Here is a 25,840-nt window from a genome sequence, read left to right on the forward strand (position 1 = left end):
TACTCACCTGTGGAAAAGCTCAAGTGGGTATGAGCTCACACGGGAATAAACATATGTGGGTATGGACTCAGGTGGAGATAAACACAAGAAACATGCATGGGGAGAAAGTTGCATGGGGAGAAACTCGCAAGTGAAACATATGTGGAGTAATACGTTTACTGAGCTAGCACTTCTAAGACATCTTGATAAAAATCTAGACTTCTTCCACATTTACGAAGTCTCCCACTTTTGTTTACCCAAAAAAAGGCATTATTTTACGGCAGTGCTTGCCACTTTAATACCTTGTTTTTCCAGAAAATAGACTACAGATCACAAAACATACATCAGAAATGTGTGATTTGTTGCTTGATGACACTGCTCAGCTTCGCAGACATTCCGCAGTTCTCTAGAGCTGTTTGTATGTTCCTCCTGCTTTAAACTTTTAATTTACTACATTAAAATTTTGTTCTCCTGCTACTAGAGATGTATCATCATAAACAGTGTTTTCCCAGCCTCACTTGACAAACCAAAGGTATTAGTTCATCTTTTCCTCTTCCCTTATAGAGTGAGATGGTATAAATCTACCTACAAGTCTTCAAACATGAGTCCCTCAAATACATCTACATTTTTTCCTAGTTCAATATTAGTCTTTCTGCTGATGGGGTAAAGTTGTACAAAGTTATTATAATATCCTACCCCACATTAATAAAAAAGCTTAAAGGTTAAGCAGGACCTTTGCAAGCCATGAATGCTGTTTCTGTTGAAGCTGTACCTGCAATTTTTCAGTAACAGCCTATTTTCTGAAGCATATCTGGCTGTGAGCTAACAATGGTAGGCAGACCCCTGCCTTTCTAGAGTAACTTTTCCCTGGCACCAAGGCAGCAGCAGGAGGACATCTGGGCTGCATTGAGGGCTTCCCCTCAGGACCAATGCCTTCCTCTCGGACAAGCCACTGCCTTCCCCATGCCAAAGGCAGAAGCAGCCCCTGAACTCAAACAGGTCCCGATGGGGGAGAAAGGAGGCTGGCACCCCATCTCAGCACCAAGTCCTGGCAACACGGTCACTAATCTCAAATCACACAGGTTTGCTTCACCATGGCAAAAGGCACCCAATATTTGGTGGGTCCACTCCTCGCCCGAAACGAGGCCTGCACTTAAAGTCCTCAGGTCAGCACGCTAGTCTAGTGATTAATTAGGTCACTTGATAAAATTGTGCCTGTTTTTCACTGTTTTAAATTTTCAGTTGCTATTTTGCCTTACGCTGCCTGGCTGGAGTATTCCTCATCAGCTATAGTTACTCACTTTTTTAAAAAGTACTTGTTAGCTAAGCTATAAGAGTTGAGCTGAGCATCTCTTGCTTACAAAGGCGTAATTTTCAGACTTGCCGTTCTTGCAGCTTGTTTTCCTTTTTTGTTTGGTGCAGATAGGAAGGTTGTTACTAGCGGTCTCTCTAGTGTGGGACTTCTCTCTGTTACGAGTTTTCATTTCCCCACTTTTAGGTGAAAGAATTGTACTCACCTTCCTTGTTCACAGCAACACAGTGGAAACTCCAATGTACCAGGTGCCAGAAGCCTGCTAGGACTGCGTAACTGGGCTCTCGCTACTTAACGACTCCACTGACACGCAACATCTGCAAACATTTGGTTTGCCGTGACTATCAGGTTCCAGTTTTCCTGATGAATTCCTGAGTAGTTTCCGAGATGCACTTCCTTAATTTACAGTCACCACAGGACCCTCCCTATGATCCTCTCTGATGATGTTGCTGATCTTGCAAAGATGAGCCTGTTACAAAATACTGCTGTTTGGAAATAACACCTGCTTGGTAAGACATTTGATGGCACTTTCACGCTGGCTGCAATAATAAAAAACAGTAAACATGACTTATTGCAAACAATTTATTAGGTAGTAATAAATAAGAATTTAGCAGAAAGAACTATACAGCAATAAGGCATATTAATACTATTGTTAAATATGCAGCTGACACATTTTAACATTTTTCCTCTATTTTTTTTAACAAAGTGCTATGTAGAGAAGTGTATTTCCGATACCAGTGCCAAGTAATAGCAAGGATGCATTATGAAGGACCTGACTGTTGCATTATTTACCTTAAGTAAAATATAACAATCCATGAAAATTTACTGTTGTTTGTGCCAGAGAAGTTTAAGTAGAAAAGTATAGCTTGCTAAGAAGATTACAAAATACACGTCTCCTGTTTGCTTTTTTTAACTGCTTACTACTTTAATTTCTTAAACTGCACTTACTAGTAGTAAGGTATGAGTGAAGTTACTACACAACAGCAGTTCCTAACATTCATTTTAACTTTTATTTGAAAACTTAGAGGCAGGTGCTAATTTTTTTTTTTTTTTTAACTTTTTTACAAAATATTGCACACTGTTTTAGCATGCAGTTCACATGGAAGAAATAGTCAAGTGCACTTAAAACCCTGAAATACAACCAGAACTTTTAAAGATTTGTTTTATGGATACTACTTTAACATACAAGAATGTGTTTCAGACTGCATAGGGTCCCACCTTACACTTGGGACCCAGCCTGTTGAGACCCAATCCTGACTCTGCAAAGAGCAGGCAGAATGCTTACAAACTCCATCTGGCTTCCTTACATTATAAATCTTCATTCCGGCATCCTGCACTGCTTGTAGCCTCAAGAAACTGAAGTAATGAGTAGGAAAATTAGTTTACCAGAAATAACTTAGTACCTCCTATATGAGTTGTCGTTACTGCAAATGTGTTGCACTCCAGGGTAAGATTTATTAAACTTTCTGAAGTCCTCTGAGTAAGATTCATTTGTAAATCTGTATCTCCCCCTCCTCCATATACACATTTTGTATTGCACAGCAAAAGTAAAAATCCATTTTTTTAAAAAAACAAGCATGCTAAACATTTAATATGGCTTCTGAATTATTTAAAGTATTTCCCTTTTGACATCCTCATGCAATATTTTAGAATAAATATGAATACAAAGTATGAGAAAGTTACGAGTAAAAATAAAGCCAGCTATAACGTTTGTCAGAAAACAAATAAAAAACAAGAGTTTATCAAAAGTAGTTGCTCAAAGGTCTAACGAGGCTTTTAAGCATACTTATCAACAGTATCTTAAAAATAAAGTGTGTCTACAAAATACTGTAACATATACAACCTTCTTGATGTTTCACAGAATGACACGAAAGGTAAACAGGTGTACTGAGACTTGCTTAACGGCACTGGTAGTCCCATAGGCCTCTGGGAACAAAAGCCTTACTTGATTCATGCTCGTCCAACTCAGTAAACCATTTACATTTCATTAGCTCTATTCATTAAGCTCAAGCCCTACAATAGCTTATATATGAAACACAAAAGTATTTATAAAAATAATAGATATATTGTATAGGGTTTTTTTAAAAAAATAAACCATGCAGCTTCTGTACAAAGTTAAAAAACTGTACAAATTGACTTTTGTATTGTGTAAAATTCATGTACATGGAAGTCTTCTGTTACGATGAGAAACGAGCGGGTTTTTGCTTAGCCATAAAATGCTGTTTTGTCACTGTTGTTCATTTCCGTCATTCATTTCTTTCACTTGGCATTAACTGGCCATTTAATTTCATCAGAAGTTTTACGACGAGACCCGCCTATATAAAGGTATACAATTAAATTCTAGCAGCATTTCAGAATTATGACACAACTAACTTAAGTATATGACAAATACAGGTAGATAAAAACAGTAAGTTAGAAGTTGCATCATTTCAGAAATAAGGAAAATAAAGCCTAGATTTTTGCCAGAAAGTGTTTTTCAAAATATTCGATTATGTCCCGTATAACCAGCTTAATACATAAGAATCAAAAGCAACTACTGTCACAGTATGCAAGATACTCAAAGCTGTAATTTTGTCACAATGCATTTTAACATGGCATATTACCACTGATGCAGACTACGGGTAGAACAAGCGTTATCCATTAGACATCCACAAACACTATCAAAAGTTGCTGGTAGCAATCAGAGGAGCTGCTTTATAACACGGCCTTTACAGACCCTCAGTTTTATCCAGCCTCAAACTCCACTAGTTTTGATAGCAAAGTTACCAGCTCTAACTCTGTGATTCTTGCCATATTTGGAATTACCCTTGCAGTTTGAGGGACTGGGCACAAGCAACAAACGGTTTCATTTTAAAAAAAAAGTTTACCCTAATGATTACAGATGCATTTTATGTATTTTGAACCCTAAAGGCTTCACATACTAGGAAAACAAGCAAACATTCCAAAATATTAAAAAGAAAGTTTTAAGATCATTTTTGTGGGGGCTTGGCTTGGGCTTCTTTTATACTGTAAAAGGGTGGTCAATCTCAAGAGAGATGAGGCATCTATCTAGTGTAAAAAAAAAAAATAATTGAACATGGCGGATAAATGACAATGTTTACCTGTTTGGTATGCACAATAAAGCTCATCTTGTTTTCCAGACTGTGGATTTGAAAACACGTATCTCCATCTCCCAGCTGCCACATAAAGCAACCGTATTTTAGGCTGAGGAGTAAAGCCTACAATGAAATGCAGGAAACTGTCACTCAGGAAATATTCTCCATACTTACAAACTGAATTTTCCTTAGTTCGCTTAGACAGGACTCTGACTTAAAACAGTATTTTTCACAATCTAATTGTAGCTTATGTAGTCAAGTGGAAAAATACAAGGCTTTCTATTAGTAGTATCTTATAAAGATCTTACCAAAATCTTGGAAATCTTCACAGTCAAGTTTAACCAAACAGTGAGATGTGAAATGACTAGTAGCACAAAGAATTTAAGAGAACAGTATTAAGCTTAACAGTTATCACTGGCAGTTCACTTAAGCTGACCTTTGTTTCCATGTTGAGGAGGTGCAGCCCTTTTACGTTTACTCCTACATACACTTTGATGACTTTATGGCTACTTGAACTTGCTTTGGTGAATATCTGTCCTGTGAAAAAAGCCGCTCCATAAGTAGGAATTTCCCAGCAATTCTGCAAGAACATGCGCTGAAGGTGATGCATCTCTTTACTTACACCTTCACTGGTGCTGAGATTCTAGAAATAAAGAACAATGGCAATCAACAACTCTTCCCAAATAGTTGTGGTTGTTTGAAGAAAGTCCACTATTTAGTGGAATACCCACTAAACAGGTATTCCCAAAGTGCTGTCCCAGCAACCATTTTCTACATCTACCTTAAACCCTAGAGGCACAGAAAGGTTCAGATGCCAAAAGAGACTGAGACAGAAAGCAGGTGCATGTATGAGCCTCAGAAATCTGAGCCACAGACACATAACCTCTGCAGGGCCCCACAATTTTGCCTCTCTCAGAAGAACGTCAGATTTAGCAGGGATAAGCAGCTACACACCCATCTGACACTAAATGCATCACAATCCTTAAAACTGAGCATTCTTCCTCCTTTAAGGGGTCCAATCCAGTGAGGCATGGTAAGATGAGCAAGTACCTCTCCCCAAAAATCATGGATATTTTTCTTTTCTAAGCAAAACAGAGGTGCACATTTCTTGTCTTTAGTGGAGCCTTCATTCAGAACGAGACAGGCCTCTGTTTCTCCTCTTCAGTAGAGTGAAACAGTCACAACAAAGGATCGCTAGAGAGCCGCCGCCTCAAAATAGACTGATGTAAAGTACCCTAACAAACAAAAATCTTGGCTGGGCCACACAGGAGATGAGAAGGCACTGGCACGAGAGAGAACACAAGTCTTGAACAGTCAGGGGGCCATAACGGTGGGTGTGTTGGATGGGACCAACTTCTTTGGATCCACACTCTGCACTACAGCTTATCTGAATTCTACATAGTCGTTTTGAAAACGTAAAATATATTAATATCTTGGAACAAGTGATTGCAAATCCTTTCCCCTTACCGCATACCCCAAAATAATGGCCTAAGAGCTCAAGTTAAGAAAGATATGCTCATTCTTACATATTATCTGATAGAAGAAAGCGTAGAGACTACTATGCTATATTGTAGTCTTAGAAAGACCACCACCATTCCCTACTTCATCTGTATTAGAAAGAACAGGAACGATCTGCTGATTTCTGTCAAAAAAAGGTGTAGGCACCAAGAGAAAGTTTTTGATTGAGTAATCTCATCTCAAAAGAGGGGCAAGACCTGAAAACATCCCCTGGGTGCCTCTGCAGTGTTTCCTGGCAGCTACCGTTAGTGATGCATGTCAGTCAGTATAGTTCTACCTCTGACTTTTTCCACAATTTTTTATGAAGTTCACAAATTTAATCTCCAGGTCCCTCTGACCCCATTTGGAATCCACAGCCCTCGGTTCAATGTCTTTTATAGAAGCAGCCAAGTTGACATTTAAAATTTTTGCTCAATTAACTGCTCTAGTCAAAGGAGTTTGTGTGCGCGCACACGCACGCAACAGCAGCACTATCAGATTCCTAACATAGAAGTTACACGGGCAAAAAGGACTTTGTGGATCTATGGCTACAAGCAGACGTGAAAATAGAAGTCAGACAGACTTTTTTACATGTATGCCTGAATTGGCGGTATCCCCAATACACAGTGAACATGGAAGATAAATGAACAGATGACAATTATATTTGCTTCTAACACACAGATCAATTGTTAAGTACACAAGAAAACCAGCATTCCAACAACCCATCCCAAAAATTCAGAACATACACATTTTTAGCTTTATATACCAGTATTTTTCTTCATTAACTGTCAACCAAAGGGCCAAAAAACATTAAGACAAGATTTTCTATTATTTATCTCACCTTGTATTCATGAAGTATCCTGTTTGTCCAATGAGGGGCTTTACTTTTTAGTTTAGTGATTGGTACTATAGATTTAAGATTTTCTTCACTAAGAGAAAAACAAAGCAGAATCAGTAAACAAAGTAAGAAGAAAGAACAACGTCTGCCAATTTGTATCTTCAAGTCGCGTATTGAGGTAGACAGTCAGCTCCTACTTTATCTTGTCTCATCAGCTGAGAAGCTTTCCTGAGATGTAAGCTGAGGCTTCCTAAGATACAGCGTGATTCTCAGTTAACGGAGATCCAGCTTTGTGTTACACACTTTGTGTTATGCATCCCGGACATGGCAGGGAGAGGAAATGCTTGCAGCAGAGCACATGACTCTGACTTGATAACAGACCAGTTTGGTGAATTAGAGTTTGGAAGCCAGTTTGTATACAAATAGCCATTTACACCAGAATATCACATACTCAGAAAAGATGACAGCTTACCCTTCACTGCTGTATTCAGCACCACCAAGGACTTGGCCTAATTAATTTCCATTAAAGTTATACATTATATGACATGGAAGTGAAGCTATTTATATAAAGTGCCTTTAAAAAAAAAACCCAAACACAGAATACAAAAAACACTAAAAGGAAGTCTTTACTAGTTTGCTTTTACGCACAATTAAGATAGTCTCAAAAATCCAGTGATGCCATCTATTTAGTCAGTAACTGCACATATGATGTGCCAAGCAAAAACCCTGCACAGGACAATGCATCCAGATCTTTAAGGTCATACCAACAATAGCCTGGATATAATGATCTGTCTTTTAATAAACATTTCTGTTAAAGACAAGAAAATTCAGAATATACATCTCTTCATCTATCTGAAGAAGAACAGGGCACGATATTTTCCAACGTCTTCATCTGAATATGGGTGGAAAGCATGCCCAAACGTCCACAAAGCTCTTTATCTGGCCCAAACTAGACTAGTCCTGTATATAGAGTCAAACACTTCCATTGAGCAGGAGCAACTGAGAACCACACTGCTGGTTTGCCTCAGTGTGGAAAGGAACACAGCCCTGCAGCTGCTGGGATTCAGCAGGGCGTAGTTCTGTATTAAACCCAGCCGTGTTTAACTGCAGACTCCTGCAGGCGAGCAGTCCCACTTAAACCCAGTTCTCTTTATAATCCATCTACCAACTGCGTAACTGCAGGACAAGATGGGTTAACAGCTGAACCGACTGAACAGCCCACCGAAAAATCTTCCATTCAGTGGGCTCATTCACCTAGCTTACTCTGTAATGCTGCAGTCTCTACACCTAGCAGAAGAGAAAGGAATGAACAAGTGCAGTCAGTACAGCCAGCCCTTTCAGAGTCAACCCACACTTACATCAGCGTTTAACTGTAGCAGAAAATGCACCCTGATTTACTGATGGCTGAGAATACAACCAAAAAAAGCAAGCCAAGACAGCTCAGTTGATGCTGTGAATGAGAAGAGATGGGAAGTATAGCAGCATTCCAGAATAGCACAGCTGCTGTTACATGAATGAATTGAGAGGGAGATGGTAGGGGGTGGAGGGAAGGTGCACACACCATAGAGAACTGGAATCCTGATGTGCTCAAATACTGCCGTAGAAAGGCACGTGGGAGGAAAAAGCCATACCAAGAACAGCTCAGCTACTGTTGTGCTGGCAAGCAGAGAGAAGGGGAGAGAAAAGCACCATCTGGCAGAGCCCTAGTGGTGCTCCATTTCTGACCAATTTAGTATAGCAGTTCACGTACAAATGAGAGAACAGAAATAATATCTCTGCATTGTCTGTCTTCTTCAAAGAGGGCGGATAGCCAGTCCCTGAAGCTGATCTAACTGCACATAGTAAGAGGTTTCTTCAGCATTGTCCGAAATCTCAGTCCTGTGAAAAATCTTCATCCACATGAATACTCTTACTCATTTCGGTATTACTGAATCTCAGTATAGACTTACAGAACCTCCATCTCTCTGCCTGGGACTGTAATAATTAAGATTAATATATTTTTCAGACTCCATGTCCAGCTTCTATTAGTGCTATGAGGGTTATGCAATTACTCTGAACTTGAGCTCAGTGATGGATAAAAATAATAAATACATCCTACCTAAAATTTGAGTTTACATACTAAGTGCTATCTAAAATTACTTAATCTAAACCCATACTTTTTAGTTTTAAACACACATACTTACTTTAGAAAGCCCTGTTTATGTTTCTTGCTCTCATAATTTCCATAGACTATTTGTAGAAGCAGACTTGCCAGTGTGATCAGTTTGGCATCAGGTGATGTATAGAAACCTTTCAGTAGATTATATCTGGCTTCATCAAAAAGGATAAGAATAGCCAACGGATCCTCAATCTGTTGAAAAGATTTAAATAATATGATTTCTTTGTAAAAGAAAATGAGCTTAGAAACCAACGTGGAGACAGAAGACAAAGGTGTGATCCTGACTGAACTGTACATTCTAGTAATGCTTTGTAATAGAAAAAATGACATATTTTCATTGATTTAATTCAACACTTCACTGATCTAACACATTTACAAATTAAACGTGACTAGCATACCACACCTAAACAGAAATTCACAGAAATACAGACATCTGTGGGGTTTTTTTTACCCATGCATCCATTTTGAATAATATGTTTCAATAATCCCATTGAAATTGACCAATTAAATATCTGAAAAATCACAGCACAAGGAAGAGAAAGAAAATGGGGCAGGCTGTTTTCAGCTGTACGACAGACAGATAGAGACAGAGGCCCACAAACTTATGAGAAACCAGACAGCTGGGAAGGTGAGAGGAGGAACCTGAAGACTCAAACTGTTACAGAAAAGGAGAAAATAAGTTTGGAAATTACTCCAGTCATTAAACACACCGAGTGTTGATGGTCAAAGTGTTCTGACTCTGACCATGAACTCATGCTATCACTTCTCAGTACAAACCTTTTTTTCTATTTCCAGCGGAAGTCTCACATCTCTTCTCAGGAAAAGCTGTGAAGTTTCCCTTTGAGGATCCAAGTTTGTCAGCTCGGTGAATATTTCAGGCCAATCTCGAATATGCTGCAAAGGCTTGTGATATGGCTTCAGTTGGAGGCCTGAAAAATAACAGGATTTTTTTATAAATAAACAGAATAACCCAGAACACACACACATATATATGATTAAATACTGCACCAAAACCAGAGTATCTGAAACTGAGGACTCATTAACAAACATTTTTCCCTATGTTTTCTGAACTACTATATGTAAAAAGTTTTGAAAATATGGATTTATTGACAAAATTCTCACCAACAATTCACTAAATGCACTAGTGAAGTGGTATTTAAAGATTTAATGGAATACCAAGACAGACCTTAAAAACACAATAATAAAACATTACAGACTGTTCTTTCAAGTATTATGGGAGAAAGTCCAATAATCTTAGTTGTGACAGAAAAATACAGATATAGTTTATCTTATAAATGTATTTGCCATTTTTGGAGATATATAACCCATAATCTTTTCAGAACAGACATTCTTTTTTAATCTGTAAAATGTCTTGATTCTTAACAGGCTACAGTCATTCAATCTTTCATGTTCTTGTGCGTATATGAGAGCTGACAAATGAATACAGAGCTTTCAGCTACAGTCCTACTATGTACTAGAGTCCCTACCTTCAGTTATGCTCATTCACTTTACCCTGCAGGTCCTTGCGACTATTGCTTGGCTGTTTTCTAGTAGTGAGGAACCAGAAGGTTGCATCTGGCTCATCCTCACTGCTCTGGCTTTTACATTGTGACATTTCACATTGTATGAAAAACCTCAAAGGACACGTCACAGAGCAACATCTTTTCACTGAGAATAATCTGTTCACTCAACTTATCCACCTTACCTTCAACTACAAAAAAGCATTATCCATCCTACAAACAAGAAAACTATGGTCTTTATATTTGTACACAAACTGCAAGAAATACATTTTATAATGAATCTCATCCATTAGTTGTTTGAAGCCGTAAATCAGAAGCTGACTAATTTTCAAACTTAGGCTAAACATCTAGAGAATTACTTGTTTTCAAACAAACAACATTATCAGTGATCTCTTCCCCTCAAATGCAAGGGTAGTATTTCAATGATTTGAATAAAACATGACATATGTATTTAGAAAAGGCACAAGCAGCAAGACTTCAACACTCAAACACTTCCTTTTCTTGCAGACAAAAACATTTCTGTTTAATTGAGGGCTACAGTAGTCACATAGCACACAGCAAAGTAAAAAGGCAAATGGCCTGACACTGGGAGAAAAAGATTAAAAAAGAATGAAGAAAAGATTTCCTGCAATATTTATAGATTATTAAAAAAAAAAGTAACAATGCCACTGTTGTGGATGATTGACAACAGTAAATAAAATTTTGAATGCAAGGCTTCTGTGTTAATGGTACTGTCAACACAGTAACCTACCAGACCTGAATTGTGCTTTGTAAATCCATTATAATGTGTCCCATAGCTATCTTGTGGCAGCAGTATTGTTTACCACGTCTTCTCACAAAACACAATCACAATCATTGACTCTTTTGTGGTTCTATTTATCTTTTGCTACATATCTCAAACTACAATATACTTTTTACTCCCATCAGAAATACCAAAAAATACAGCAAATGTAGTAATGACATTTTGCATCAGAATTCCCTCCCATCAAATATATCTGAAAACTTGTTTATCAAAAATAATTTTGGTGCAAAACACATGAAAACGCATATAATTAAAGGGCCTAATGAAGAAACATAGATCAGCTTTACTTTAATTACTTGTTTTAAATCGATTAAATGTTGGTAAAATGCACCCAATTTCAGATACTCTGGGAAGAAAAATAACACCAAAATCAGGGTAAGTTAGCAGCAAGGACGATGACAGCAAAGGTGCCCCGTAACAGAAAGGCAATTTGGACTAGCCCCATCTTCCTAGGTGAAAAACATTCTAGATGCAATACATTCTAGATGTCACGGGGTCAGAACTATTGGGGGTACCAAAATGGAGAGTCTCTCTGTAGCTCTGAAAGCACAGTTTGGAGAGATCAGACTGCAAAGGCTGAGAGTTGATCTACTGGAGGAAAGCTTAAGCAGAGGAAATAGAAAAATTGGTTTCACTCCCTACGCAAAAGATGTGAAGAATGAGGCCTACAGGGATTACAGAGTCTCTGGCAAGGGCAAAGTGTATTAACAGGCAGTCTAGATACAAATTAATTCCGAAAGGATGGCTTGTAAAAGCTGACTGGAAGAGGTTAGTACAGAATTGTCAGAGAGCACGTTTCCTATTTTCCTGAGAAAATACTATTTTTTTTCTAAAGGCAAGCAGAAATAAAAAAAAACAAAACTATGATAAACTTCAAGTACAACGATCTTATTACTTACTGAGGTTCTCGGAACAGATCCAGATAGTGAAGTACTGCTGAGTTTCTTGAGACAAACGCATCCCCTCCATTATCTGCTGTACGGTAGTATTGTTTCCATGTTTCAACTCAACAGAGCGATATGACCCATCCATACGATAAATTCGTGCCTTTTCATACTACATAAAAATGTAAGCATATTAAACAAAGAACTTGTCAAAATCCTTTCTGTTGGAGCTTCTGAAGAGGAAAGCAATTTTACCATAATTCAGCAACATCCATACTGTTAAGTAAAAGAACACTGCACAACTCCTGCATATTTACTATTTATCAAAAGTCTTGTTTCATGTCCTAGGCAAGTTCTTATACTGTGCTTCTTACCACAATAACTCCAAGAAAGATCTTACTGATATTGTGAGGACTTCAGTTCTGTTGAACTCAAAGGCAAGTAGACATTTAGAAGTTCCCTGAGGGATTTGGGCACAACTGCCTATGCATATCCCAAAACATCCACCTCACTATTACTGGCAGGTTATGAATTATTCCCCTCATTAGTCTATACTAAAAAGACTTATTTTTCAGAGGGAAGCGCCACCCTTTACACAGACCCCAGCACAGTAAGAATAAAATCTCACTAAGATCTTTTAGCACTTCTATAGTATTACTAAAAATAAATAATTTCCCCTTCAGAACTCCCTTAGCTTTCACTGAATTGCATGTGGGCCCAGAGTATGTCTTCTGAAAGACGTACTTATGTGTAAATAAGGTACTTAAAGAATATACACCCAAGTCATAAATCAAATAAACTTCTTGTTTTCATCTAACAGGCTAAATGTTTCAGCTGCTTGAATAAAAAAGTTGCGGGAGTTTGTTATTTCCCTTCTTCAAATCTACTTAGTTGTCAAGAACTGAGACATCAATCCTAAAAACTTCTGGAAAAAAATAATTAATGCCTTGGAAAATGACAACTGACTGAAAATAAGGCTGGAATGGAAAACATCAAGTCTATTTTTGCTGCAGTAGTTACTGTGACTCCTATTGCTGTAATTTATATCTTTTTTTTATTTTGATGTATTAATTCAATAGTAATAAGTGACAAAATAATACCACCTATTACGCTGTGAAATCTACTTAAAATGTGTGCGTTAGTCTTTTAGAGTCATTAGACACACAGATACCATTTGATCAACTGCATAAGATCCCTAAAATAAAGGGGGTCAATTCCTTCATTAATTATTTTGGGAGATTCATTCACATAGAGTGAAATGAAGATAATTTAAAACCTCTTGAAAACTGACAGGTTTACTGCCACCTACCTACAGAGATACAAGTTGCATCTGAAGTCAAAGAAAAGAAACAAGTGTTTTTATATCATTTGTCTAATTTTAAATCTACTTCAGGATGACAGGAATTGCATCGTAAATTTTGTTTACTATCCTGGCTAGATCTCCACTGACTGCTAAGAAAGCCTACACTGATGTGAAGCCTATTTTGTAGAAGCCTACATTTAGCCAGCTGAATGCTCGTGTTTATCAACATAGGACAATGCGTAAAGCAAGCTAGTGGTTCTGCGATCAAAAGGAGATACAAAATGGGTAGCTGATGTAATGCTAGGAAGAACTTCTTTACTTTGAGTGTGGCAGAGCACTGGAACAGGCTTCCCAGAGAGGTGGTGGAGTCTCCATCTCTGGAGACATTCAAAACCCGCCTGGACGCGTTCCTGTGTGACCTGCTCTAAGGTGACCCTGCTCTGACAGGGGCATTGGACTAGATGATCTCCAGAGGTCCCTTCCAACCCTATGGTTCTATGCTCCTGAAAGTAAATCAAAACATCACATTTAAAGTCTGACATATATTTCTTGAGCAATAAATATAGACAGAAACATTTAAAGAGACAAAATGTCCGCTTGTCGATATTTACACTAAGAATTTCAGTGTACTGCACATTTCCAATAAGAGCTATAAGTGAGCCTAGCTCTTCTACAAGATTATGAGTAAATTAAATATAAACTTTAAGCTACTTAGAAAATAACCTCATACAGGTTTATTTACGGCTTCCTTCAGCAGTTTTGCAGTTTCTTCCCACTCATTCTGTTTGTTCTCTTCACAGACATTCAGTGGAGATCTTCCTTGTTGATCCATAATGTGCTACCAACATAAACAGAAACACTGATAATACACTGTTTTCACTGGAGACAGGTAAACATTTAAGCATTTTTTTGAGATAATTAAAATCCTTGATCCTAGGGTTCAAACATTTAATTGATATACAATGGGAAAAGTAGAGGTAATGAAAAATATTTAACCATTTTTTGGTAATCTCTCAACAGGGTCATTGTGTTTACACATTGTGATCTGGACACAAAATATTTCACATACATAAGCTAGAAACTGTTGCTAAAACTGCTATTTTTATACACAAACAGAACTTACTCTGTCAATTTCTGGATGATTTAGTAGAATCTGTACTATTTCAGCATGCCCACCTCCAGCAGCAAAATGAAGAGGAGAGCTAAGTTGGCCATTCAAAAGATTTGGATTGCATTTCCCTTTCTCCAACAGCATTCGAGTGGCTTCAACTTTTCCATACCTGCAGACAGGTTTAAAGCAGAAGAGACACAACAACTGTAAAATAAAATCTTTTTTCACATAGTCCTAAATATGGAAAAGCGTATTTCCATGCTCAAGAGTTTTTAGCTTTGAAATGACATCAAAACAATGGAACATTAATAAGTTTGTAGAAATTAGCGTCAGTTCTGCAATTCTTTGGTAACCATTGGTCTAGTAACCATTTATTGGATTAATTATAGACAAACTGAACCTTGCTTTAAACTAGCTAAGTTTGGGTAGTTGCCATTCAGTCATGGCAAAACAGAGTTCAGCCTTGCCTGTGAGAATCAGAGTAAAGCTTCTGATTCTCATGCAGATGGATCCTGAGGACTCTTATTCCTCACGCTGATGATGAGTAAATCTTATGTATACTGTTTATGCAAACTTTCTGACAAATGCTAAAAAATCAGATTATTTTTTTAATAGCCAAATTTGATTTTCATGTTATTGATATCATCAGACACTACTATAAATACAGAAGACTATCTTTAAAGATAAAACAAACGCATTTTTACAACAACTGAGGAAAGCTCTCAAGCACTTGCAAATGAAATCATCACAGAGTTATAGCTAGACAAGTTGACCTCTGTAGATCACCTAGTCCAGCTTCCCACTCAAAGCTTTACTGTCACCAAAATGTGCTCAGCTCAGCCATTGCTGTGCTGCAAAACTGCTCACGGCCTTTAACCAACAAAGAGTGTAAAAGTTACCATGCTAAACTAGACCCAGTGTCTCCAAAAGGAATTAGAACAGATGCTTCAGGACAGATTAGAGGCAACAGACAAACGTTGGTCTCCTCTGAAACCATTCAGATTGAAATTATCTCAAAACCTGAAGCAATCTTTCGCTCTCCAGAAGGTTAACACTAACATACATTAGAGTCAAAGTGTAAAAAGCCTAGCATTTTTATGATTTCTCATTGTTGAGCCCATATGATAAATTACATAAATGATTAGCGCTAAAGAATCATAATAGCAAGAATGCATTTGATTGGCAAAACTATATTCGTCTGACTCACCAGCATGCGTAATGGATAGGTGCCCAGTGGTCACTGTCTAACTGATTAACAGAAAACTTTTTATCCAGAAGGTGGCTTAGTAAATCAGAGTCGCCTTCGCAAGCACTGCGGTGAAGAGGGAAATCATCTACCCACTGGTGTTCCCTATGAATTAAAAGGGGAAACAGGAGGAAAATACAGTTCAGAATATTTGAGATCGACCTTTTTAAAATTACTAACATAGCACTAAATGTAGATCTACATGAAGAATAAAAATGACACTCATGCATCTAAAATGTGCCAGTATTCACACAATTAGTATTTTCATCATGCATTTGTCAAGCCACAGCTGTATTCATTATGCTAAGAAACGCTTCCCTAATGTTTATAATTTAAACCTTTCTTGATCTTTCCTTTAATTGTTGCGTTTCAGTACTGAGACATTTCAAATTGAATTTTTTTTAAATATGTATTTATACAGTAAAGCCCTGAAGTAATAGGAATCTCATTCTGACCAAGTCTACCAAGTACTACTATAATGTAATAAAACAAAAATATCCATTAATGAAAAAGGAATATAACATAATACTTGTCCTCTGTGACACTGCTCATGCTACGTTGCCACTTTTCTCTTTTAGGAATCTGAATCTTTGAATAGTCTGGGGCTCCAAGGCCAAAGTACGGATTTATTACCACTTTGTCAACCTGTGAAGACATAATTTAAACACAACTGAAAAAATATCTTACTGAGATTTGGCTAAACAATCCCCCATCCAGGCTGGATATTCTCTTTTGTTATGACAGTAACATTTTGTAATTAAAGAGAATGGTGTTCAAATGTGAGGATTTGAAAAACCATTTAGCAGGAAGTGTGTGATGAAGAAATCTGATTATATTAGGCATAAAGCACACACTCAGAGCAAATAAATGAATTAACTGTAAAATGGAAATGTATGTATGTTTCACAAATATAAAATGAAAGTATAGTCCTTACCCTATTGGTATACTGAAGGTCAGATCCAAACAAAGGATTATAGATACACATATCTGCTTTCTCCAATGCCAGCATTTTACTCTTTATTTCCAGGGCAGTATAGCCCATGTGTAATGAGTTCTCTGTTTGACCAGGTTCTATAGCATAGGCAGGGTTTATTACATTTGTTTTAATTCTCTCAAGAGGAGATGGTCTGAATAAAGCTGGGATAGAGTGAGACTGGGTGTGCCGTTCGTCCAACCACCTGCAGAAGAGAATGGCCAAATAATTAATTTTCAGGTAGAAAAGGACTATTTTGGTCATATCTGTCCATTATTTTGTTTGACTAAGGGTCACATGTATGATAATTAAAAAAATAATGTTAATTATAATGTGCGCAGCCAATTTTATAGCACTAAATTAATCCCCAAACATGAAATTTTTAACCAAATGTATTTGCTCAAACACATTTCCTGCAGATGCAAACTCTTGAAGACAAGGAAATTATAAACTAAGGTAAGACTAAAACTGGTTATAGCCAGAACACTTAACCACACTAACATGTCACCCTTTTGTTTACTTTCAGTTTATCAGTATTACTACTCTCAACATATACATTTTGAAACTTAAAGAAGTTTTTTTAAGGTTGAGTTTCAGTACCTGTGTTTCATGAGGGAGAGATGGGAAAAGGTAAAAAACCAGAAGGTCCAGTTTCCAAACTGCCAAGTCTCTTTTACATAGGCTACCCACCCGCCTTTTCACAAGGCTGTGCTGAAGATTATTCTCTTCTAAGTGCACTCGTACTGACAGTATAGAAAGGCTTTAGAGCCCTCTTACTCTGAGCTACTGGAGAAAGTCAGCACTGTACACCTGCTGCATTTTTTCCTGCCACATAGGCAATATAACACAGGGCTCAGAACAAGTTATTAATTTCAATTTTTGGATAAATATATTTTCACTGAACTGCTAAGTTATTTTAGTGTTATGTTGAATGGGGCACATTTTAACTAAGGTCTAAAGCCAGGTTTATATTTAGGTTTCTGTGTGTAGTTTCTCACAAGCTTAAGATAAACATGTACTTTGCTGGAATACAATAAATTCCGTTTAGTGATTTAGCCTGGACACATACAAGAAAGAGAGGTACATGCTTTGGAAAGCTAGATCCACTGACAGACCACGTGGATCTTGTCTGGCGCAGAACCATGTGCAAAGACGGCAGACTGTGGACTTTTAAGACCCAGATCCAGGCTATCATGTGCTGCAAAAGCAATATTCCCTTCACTTATTCATGGTCCTGCTGGGAAGGAGGAGGACTGTAGAATTGTGGTCATTGTGCATTAGACACCCTCTTGCCTCTCTGAGGCATTTTCAGTCATTTTCTCTGAACAGTTGGCATATAAATTAGTTACGGTGGTTTGAATCTTTGAGAAGTCTTGTTTCAGATTATGTACATAGAGAATAATCAATATAAACTATTTTCTATTATACTTCAAAGGCTTCTGCCACAATTGTAAATCTCGTAACACATTTTAAGCAGAGCTTAAATTCTGAAGCCATTCATTAAGCAGCAAATAAATACGACTGGCATGACGGTATACAAGGAAATATTATGACTCTACTAACAAACTGTAAAACAGAACCTTTTTAGGTAATAGCCTATAACTTAAAATTCTTCATGTTAGCCAAGAGTTTCAGCTAGCTTAAGAATGCAAGGAAGTTCATACATAAGCAAGTCTCGTGTTTCTTTGTTAAGGGTACATAAAAAAGACCAAAAAACTGCTTACATATTCAATTTTCAAACTACTATAAATCTGGCTAAACAACTAATCACCTTTCCAAAAGTTAATTCCCTACTGCAAATAAATTTGTGTAGCTGCGGAAGACGCACTCCCTTTCTAAAGGGAGGTTTAATTTAAATGCAAATCTTAATGGTATACAATTAACAGGACATTTTTGCTACACTCTGGCAAATACTCTTAAAGACGCAAATTATGTCACATATAGAAGATTAATCATTTGTATTTTACATGATTTTGCAAAACATTCACTGTGAGCAAGAACTTCCAAAAAGCCACTTGATTTAGATAAGCAAAAGATTTGCAAAAAGAATCTTTTAGAAAGACTTAGAAATCTGTTGTCAAGGTTTAAGTTTCTGATAAACATGAAGCAAATAACATGATATCACAACAATTTCCTTTTTAATCATGCGAACGCTATAAAAACTATGCGCTACATCTACAAATGATCTCATTTAACTTCTATTTCAATGTATTTTTAATGACGGCATTTCTTACTTATCCAAGGCAATTAACATTCTTGCAGTAAGCGTGGCAAAATGGGTGCTGGATTCACTGCAGACTCTCATGATGTCTTGTAAACAGTAGAACACAGGGCATCCAGGACTGTACGCATATTTTGTATTATCTAAAAAGGAAACATACTCTGAAGACGCATCGATGAGAAGAATCATATTTTCCCTTCTGTATCTTTTGTAGTTACACGCTCCTAACTGAGAGTATAGTGTAACTTTAGACTAATTTAATTTTTTTCCTAATGATAATTGATAGAAATTATATGCAATCCTTATGTAACAATTCACAACTCAACACGGTAGCCTAAAAAACCTTAAAGTGTTCAGTTACTATTCCATCAGTGTGATCAGCTTCATCTGAATAATTAATATTAAATGTATACTGTTGCCAAAAAAAAAGAACAGGACTCAGGACTATAAGAGGTATTTACTGCTGTTGGTAACTCCACAATGCTATTTATTTCATAGTTTTTATCCTTAAGGCCTATCAGTAAGGCAAAAACGAAGGAGTTTCCCCAAAAGCAGAGAGACGTTTACTTCAGGCTTTTTTAAAAAAATACTTTCCTGACAAACAATTTAGTTTGCCTTCTAAAGACTTTTTTCACCATTCCTTATTCAAACAAAACTGTTTACAGACTTCAATAAGCATTTTTCTTAGAGTGAAGAACACTGGACTGAATAGGATGTCTTTCTTACACTTGCATTCAGTAAATTCTATACAAGTTAATGCATATGTTTTGAAATATAATCAAGTGAACAAATACAGCTTAAGATAAAAGTGTGCTATCATTATAGAAACAAAGGCAATACATTAAACCCAAGGTTTTTTCCTTAATTTTAAGTAACTTTTTCAAGTTTTAAAGTATTCAGAGAGGTTTCCACCTGAATGCAACTTTTAACGCTTAAATACATAAAAAGCCATATAGCATATTCATAAAAATTTTTCATTAACCCTCAACTGGACTTCTGCTAAAATGGGTGCACATTCATAAATTATGCTCAGTGTTACCTTTCACAACAGTTGGAACAATGTAAAGTGATGCTTCCTGGCCTGCCTTCTCTCCGTCAAGAGGAAACTTCTTCATTAACACTACGCGCTTTCCTAGCACAGTATTAAAAAAAACCAAAATAATTAATTAACCAACAAAACAAACAAAAAACCCAACCAATCTAGAGTTGGCTATCTGAAAGCTTACCAGACTCAATCTTCCTAATTTCTAGGAAGAAAATTATGATTATTATGAGCTATAATCTAAAGCAAGCTAAGACAATCCCAATACATATGAAAAAATAAAGAACATAAAGACGTATACACCCATTAACATGAAAAATGACATGACTGTACCCCTTTTTTCATAGCAACTTTTCTATATTCCTGATTTTTTGTAGCATTCACCCCCAAGTAAGTTAAACAAGATTCTTTTTGAAATGGGAAAGCACAGCTGCATGCTGTATTCCATGTTAGGATGAATGCTTTCTTCATGCAATGGTACGACAGTATTTTCCATGTTATCCTCCCTTCTGCCTTTACAGAATTCAGCATTTTGTTTGCATTTCTGACCTCTGCTGCATATTTCAGCAGTGGCCACACTAAGCTGTGCATATTAATGCTTGGGCCCTCTGAGAGAGTCAATTTAAAACTCTCTAAACAGGTAAAGGGAAACAAAGGTAAATTAAAGATCTTAGCTGTATACTTCTTTGATGAACCTCAAAACATATCTTCCTTTTTAAAACTAATTTCATGCTTTTGCACAACCGTTCCATGTCCATTTAATTTTTAAAATATTTTTATAGAGCTATCAACAATAAATCAGATTAAAATCTTTTTACCTTTAATACCCTGATTGGCTGGTGAAATTGGTTTGGTGGCTTCTAATACATAATCCAAGATGCTCTGGGTTATCTCAGTGCCTCCCTGCAATTTAGTTTCCAGCAAAACTTTCTTTCTTTTTTTCTTTTGGCCTTCAATGGGAACTTCAAGCAACAAAATCTTTGAAACAATAATGAAACCAAAGGAGTTTAAGCACAACTGAAACAAGCACAGAACTTTTTTTTTTTTGATATTTATTGTACCACTGGTAAAAGCAGTAACAAAATTCATGAAGTGTTGAATGTGGAGGAGCAGGATGGTGAAGTCAGAATGACCTCCATAACAGTAGGGTTAAAAAGACAAGGCTGCACCCTTGTACTGAGCAGCTCGCAGGGCAAAAGACCCTGAAATGAAATGAACCACAAACATTTATAAAACTATGAAGTGTTCAAATACCATAAGGATGGAGCACTGCATAGACATTATTTAAGCAATCTTATTGTCAGATATTCTCTTATATTATTATATATTTACAATAACTTTTAAAAAAATGAATAAAAAAATTTAAATCGCTTTACCTCATATGATTTAGCTCGATATTCCCGAGAATTCAGGCTAGCAGTATTTTTTGGACGAATCACAGCAACATACGCATCTCCAATGTTTTCTGGGTTTCCCATCTCTCCTTATTTTATCACTGGAAACAATGAATAAACAGGAAGTAAAGGTTCAGTTGAAAAAAAAAAAAAAGAAAAAAATAATCCAACAGCATGCTAAAGTTCAGGATGTGGTAATTGTTCTGCTTCCTTTTCATGAAAGGGAAAAATCCTACACACATAGATTTAATACAAATAACCTTTTTCCGTAACCCACTTTTAAAATCAAAATAATGTATATTTTTTTCCACTTTGTAAGTATCTTCACCATTTTGCAAACCAAACAAAAGGCCAGAGAATTTTAGGACTCTAAAAAAATATATGAAATTGAAAAAGCAAACCATTCTAAAGTGACAAGCACCGTAATTTATAAAATGTGCCATGACAAAGTACTGCATTTCTATCAGTTCCACAGGGATTTCAAGAAAATACCTGATTTTCCTTTCCCCCACCCCTGGCAGTAGAACAGTCTTGCCTACAGCTCAAGTAACAAAGCTGATAAAAATAAACTATAATATGGATTCACTTAATTAGTTTTACTTCAGTGGGGCTGCAAACTGGTGCACAACTCACTCGAACACAGAGCGTCTGAAAGGAATATGTCTTCAGTTTTCGCAAAAAGCAGGCAGAGGTTTTTAGATTTAACATAAAACTTTGCTTACCCTTCTGTTTAACACAAAGTGACAATTCCTATAATCACAACATTTTATGAAAATGATAGGGAAAACTTCCTGAGGCTAAATCACTTCACGTGTTAGATTTGAGAAAGAAGGTCATGTCTGGCCATCAGCACCTTCTAGCTGATCATTTTCCTCATCTGCAAATGAACCCCCCTTTCATTCCGTATCATCAGTAAGCACATGCTTTTTGCAGATTAATCCCTCCACAAAGATTTTTAACATTACTGTTTCTAGCTTCTTCACCTCTTCTGGGAGAAACAGGTCTTCAGCTTCTCATGCTTTTAGTCCATTGTTTTTGCTGAGATCACACTACCTGAAAACATATTAGAAAAACCCAACATAAATAACAGCATGCACATTTTCCCCTTCAGTTAAGATAAATACATTAGTTAAGATGATTTAATGGTGGTACTTGGAAAGTAACATGCGAATAGAAACATCTGTTGATTTGCACTACAGTAGTACTGAGAAGCATTAAATAAGCAACGTGGTGACTTGTGAGAGCTCATACGCTGGGATGTTCTGAAAGGAAGAAAAAACCATCACTTAGGAGCAGCTGGAAAAGGCATGCTCCCTGGGTTTCCTTACAGGTACCGGGATACACTGGAATTGGGTCACAGGCCGGTGTGGAGGGCCCTGCACAGGCAGGACTGGGCCATCCGGGCAGCAGGTGATGGCGCAGGTGAATAAGCAGTGGGAGAACTCCCTCTGCCAGTGCTCTGCCCTGAATCCAGGGTGGGGTGAGGATGTCTGGGAAACAGCCAGCCCCGAGAGCTGCGATATAACTCCAGAAAAGAAAAACCAGACGATGGAGAAGGGCGGGGTTGCAAGATTGTGACAATGAAGACGACCAGCTTCAGAAGGCACCACCAGCCAACTGATTCTGGCCAAACCCAGGGTCCAACTACACGTCCCCGTCCCAATGGGTGCAGGTCTACAGAACGGGCCTCGGTCGGGCTTCTCCCAGCGCCGCCGGCCCCACCCTCCCCCTCTTCCTCCTCATCCCGGGACGCCCTGGGACACACGGCCACACCACCCCGGCGAGGGAGGCCGCCGCGCCCGCCCCGCCGAACGCAGGCCCCGCACAGCGAGTCGCACCGCCTCGGCCTCCCCCACAGCGCTACCCCGCCTCATCACGGCGAGGAGGGAGCCGGTGGCCGACAGAGGAGCAAGACTGGCGGGAAGCTGCCCCGTGCCGCCAGCGCCTCCCGCTGCGGCGGCAGCCAGTCCGCCGCTCCGCGCCTCACGGCCGGGAAGCGCCCCTCGAACTTTCCCGGCCGCGCCCAGGAGCCGGACGGGCCCCCACAGCGCGGCTTACGCCGCAGCCCCGCGAAACGGGAACGGCTCCCGCGTCCTCGGGAGCACCCTTACCTTCCTCGGTGGTGGTGGTGCCGGCCGTCGCCTCCCCCGCCGCATCCTCCCGGCGCCCAGGCCCCGCGCCCGAGACGCGTCCCGTCCACGTCCCGCTCCGCCCCGTCCCCGCCCCGCTCCGCTCCCTCCCCCGGCTCGGCGGATCCGCTTCCCGTCGTAGTGCCGCGGGCCTCGGCTGCTGATGAGTTTCCGGGTCGGCGGCCTGAACTTCTGCTGCCGCCGCCGCCGGTTGTTGACCGGGGGCGGAGAAAGAGGGAGCGAGACCAGGCTGTGGGCCAGGCCGGCAGCATGAGGCGCTGCTGGCGGGCAGGGAGGCGCTGAGGTGAAGCGGCCGCCCGGGCCCGGGGAGCGCTGCCGGCAGCTGTCAGCGCCCTCAGAAGCCACCACGGCCGCCGAACAAAGGGACTGCGAGACAGCAGCAGCCGCAACGCCCAGCCTGCACGGAGGGAGCCTGGCTGACGGGCGGGCACTCCCCACCGCTTCAGCCGCCGAGTGACGGCCCCGGCTGCCCGCCGGCCGGAGCCCCGCCGGAGCGGGCACTCCAGAGGGCGTCGTATCCGGGAGCGGAGCAGAGGAGAGAGGAGCGGCCGCTGAGCATATGGAGGCGCTGGGCGGCGGGCGCGGAGGCGCCGGGAAGGGCCGGGGAGAGCCCCTGTGAGGAGCTGGTGAGTGCCCCGCGGTGCTGGCGGCCATCCCGGCGCTGCCTGGGGAGGCTGGGGCGGGGTCCGCGGGGCTGCGGGCAGGGCGAGGCGGGACGAGGCGACTCCGGCCGCGGGCGCAGCCGGGAGACTTTGCACATCTGGGCGTCGGCAGCCCGTCGCATCGCGGCTGGGGCGGGCCGGGAGGCGGCTCCGGGAGCACCGTCGGCAGGCGAGGGGAGCGGAGCGGAGGGCAGCAGCGGCGTGCGGAGGTAAACAAGCCGCCGGTTACCGGGGCTGGCCGTTTCCCGGGCGCGGCAGCGCTGCCGGTGTGGGGACGGGCCCCGGTGGGCAGGGGACTGTGGGGAAGCGTAATGCCGAGAGGCGTCAGGGCGCCGGGCTGGGTTGTTTATGGGGGGTAAGAGAGGCCGCCTCGGGCGCAGGCTCTCGCCAGGCCCCGCGGTGGCCGAGGGGAACCGGCCGGGTGGGGGCTCGGGGCGGCCGGGCTGTCTCGGCCGGGACCGTCGGAAAGTTTGGAGGTGCCCGATGGGCCTGGCTTCAGCCGGACCCCGCCATTGAGCTCGCCTAGAAAATCCTGCCTGGAAGGCAAAAGGGGAGAAGTGCGAGTGGCTGGAGCAGGAGCATGTGCTGCTGGGTGAGCTGTGGAGCATAACCAAGCTGGGGAACGCCGTCCTAAACAGTCTCTTGAATGAAATTCAACGCTCACGTTCTCGAGTTTTAATTTATGTACTTTTTTCCTCAGAGAAAAATTTTATTCTTGATACTGTTACAGTTTTATGTAAGTAGCAATATCAGCATCCCGGGCATGTCTAAACACATACTGGAAACTGGCTGACTTCTAAAAATGAAGAACCACCTTGATAATTCATGACTGCTCAGCCTTTTATTTACAGTTCAAATAGTATGTAGAGGAAATGTGGATTCACAAAGACTTCTTGTGTAGAGTAAGGTGCTGGTACTGCAGCTTAAATTGTTTGCGTGGACCACTCCATCATTACTAACCATCGTTGATTGTGCTTTCTTTGAGTGCATTTCTTTGCTTACTAGCTCCAGAAATGGAGTTTTAGTTGTAGACATAACATCAGTAGGTGTACTGTGATTTAAGTGCATTCCCTACAGAGAGAGACCACTTTTGAGAGAATTATTAGCTGTAGAGGTTAGCAGTGGGAAGAGACTGTGTCTTCTTTACACATATGAGTGTTTTATCCTTACTTGCATCTCTTTGATTTTTAAATACGAAGCATGGTGGATTAATTTCTCTTTAATCTCTCTTGGGTGCAGGGTAAAAATACTCTTCTTCCTTGGGGGAGGGGGGGAAGACTTCAGTCATATGGAAAGCAACAGCCTATTTCAAGTTCTAAGAACATGTGGCTTATGTAGTTGAGGTGTCTGCACAGAAGTGGTGGAATTTATAGCAACTTTTTTGAAGTTTTCTTCTTCTCCTGGACAAGGAACAAGTAAATGGCTGTCCTTACAAATAAGAGACCAAACTACAGAAGAGGCTTCTAGAAACTTTAATTACAAGACTTTCTGTGGTCCTATACTCAAGCAATCCCTTCTTTAACAATTTTTAGTTTGGCTTTTAATCAAAAGAATAAAATATTTTAACAATACAATATATTATTCCTAAATAAAAATATTACTAGAAATCTACTAGAAAGCTAAACAATGTTGGTGATGCCCTGTCTTCATATA

General features: G+C 39.7%; 2 protein-coding genes across 9 annotated transcripts in view; one reads left to right on the top strand and one right to left on the bottom strand.

Annotated features, from left to right (window-relative positions):
* Nucleotides 1-1,859: 1,859 nt before the first annotated feature.
* Nucleotides 1,860-23,598, bottom strand: KRIT1 (KRIT1 ankyrin repeat containing). Its single transcript, XM_074574657.1, has 18 exons — nt 23,487-23,598; nt 22,359-22,428; nt 21,358-21,476; nt 20,800-20,959; nt 19,979-20,071; nt 18,953-19,082; nt 16,680-16,923; nt 16,275-16,390; nt 15,707-15,850; nt 14,512-14,668; nt 14,119-14,226; nt 12,101-12,257; nt 9,657-9,808; nt 8,905-9,071; nt 6,725-6,812; nt 4,823-5,029; nt 4,393-4,509; nt 1,860-3,606 (listed from the first exon to the last, which is right to left on the bottom strand). Exons 3-18 carry the CDS (start codon nt 21,457-21,459, stop codon nt 3,538-3,540), a joined length of 2,211 nt encoding a protein of 736 aa, XP_074430758.1. The 5' UTR covers nt 21,460-21,476; nt 22,359-22,428; nt 23,487-23,598; the 3' UTR covers nt 1,860-3,537.
* Nucleotides 23,599-23,652: 54 nt separating this feature from the next.
* ANKIB1 (ankyrin repeat and IBR domain containing 1) overlaps nt 23,653-25,840 on the top strand; it is a 97,881-nt gene continuing 95,693 nt past the window's right edge. For 3 of the 8 annotated variants that reach the window (XM_074574658.1, XM_074574667.1, XM_074574663.1), the window contains exon 1: nt 23,667-24,151. The gene's annotated coding sequence lies outside the window, so the exon portion shown is untranslated. Of the gene's footprint in view, nt 24,152-24,227; nt 24,397-25,840 lie in introns of those variants that run through there. The other 5 variants (XM_074574660.1, XM_074574662.1, XM_074574666.1 and 2 more) reach the window with 2 other exon arrangements.

The sequence above is a fragment of the Larus michahellis genome, chromosome 2, assembly GCF_964199755.1.
Source record: "Larus michahellis chromosome 2, bLarMic1.1, whole genome shotgun sequence".
Taxonomy (NCBI): Eukaryota; Metazoa; Chordata; class Aves; order Charadriiformes; family Laridae; genus Larus; species Larus michahellis.

Coding starts and splice junctions, on each gene's coding strand:
- KRIT1 (XM_074574657.1), bottom strand. CDS start 21,459: ATGGGAAACCCAGAAAACATTGGAGATGCGTATGTTGCTGTGATTCGT. Junction 16,924..18,952: donor ATGTTAATTGCCTTGGATAA/GTAAGAAATGCC, acceptor TCTCTTCTGCAG/GTGGTTGGACGAACGGCACA. Junction 14,669..15,706: donor CCTATCCATTACGCATGCTG/GTGAGTCAGACG, acceptor ACCTGTCTGCAG/GTATGGAAAAGTTGAAGCCA.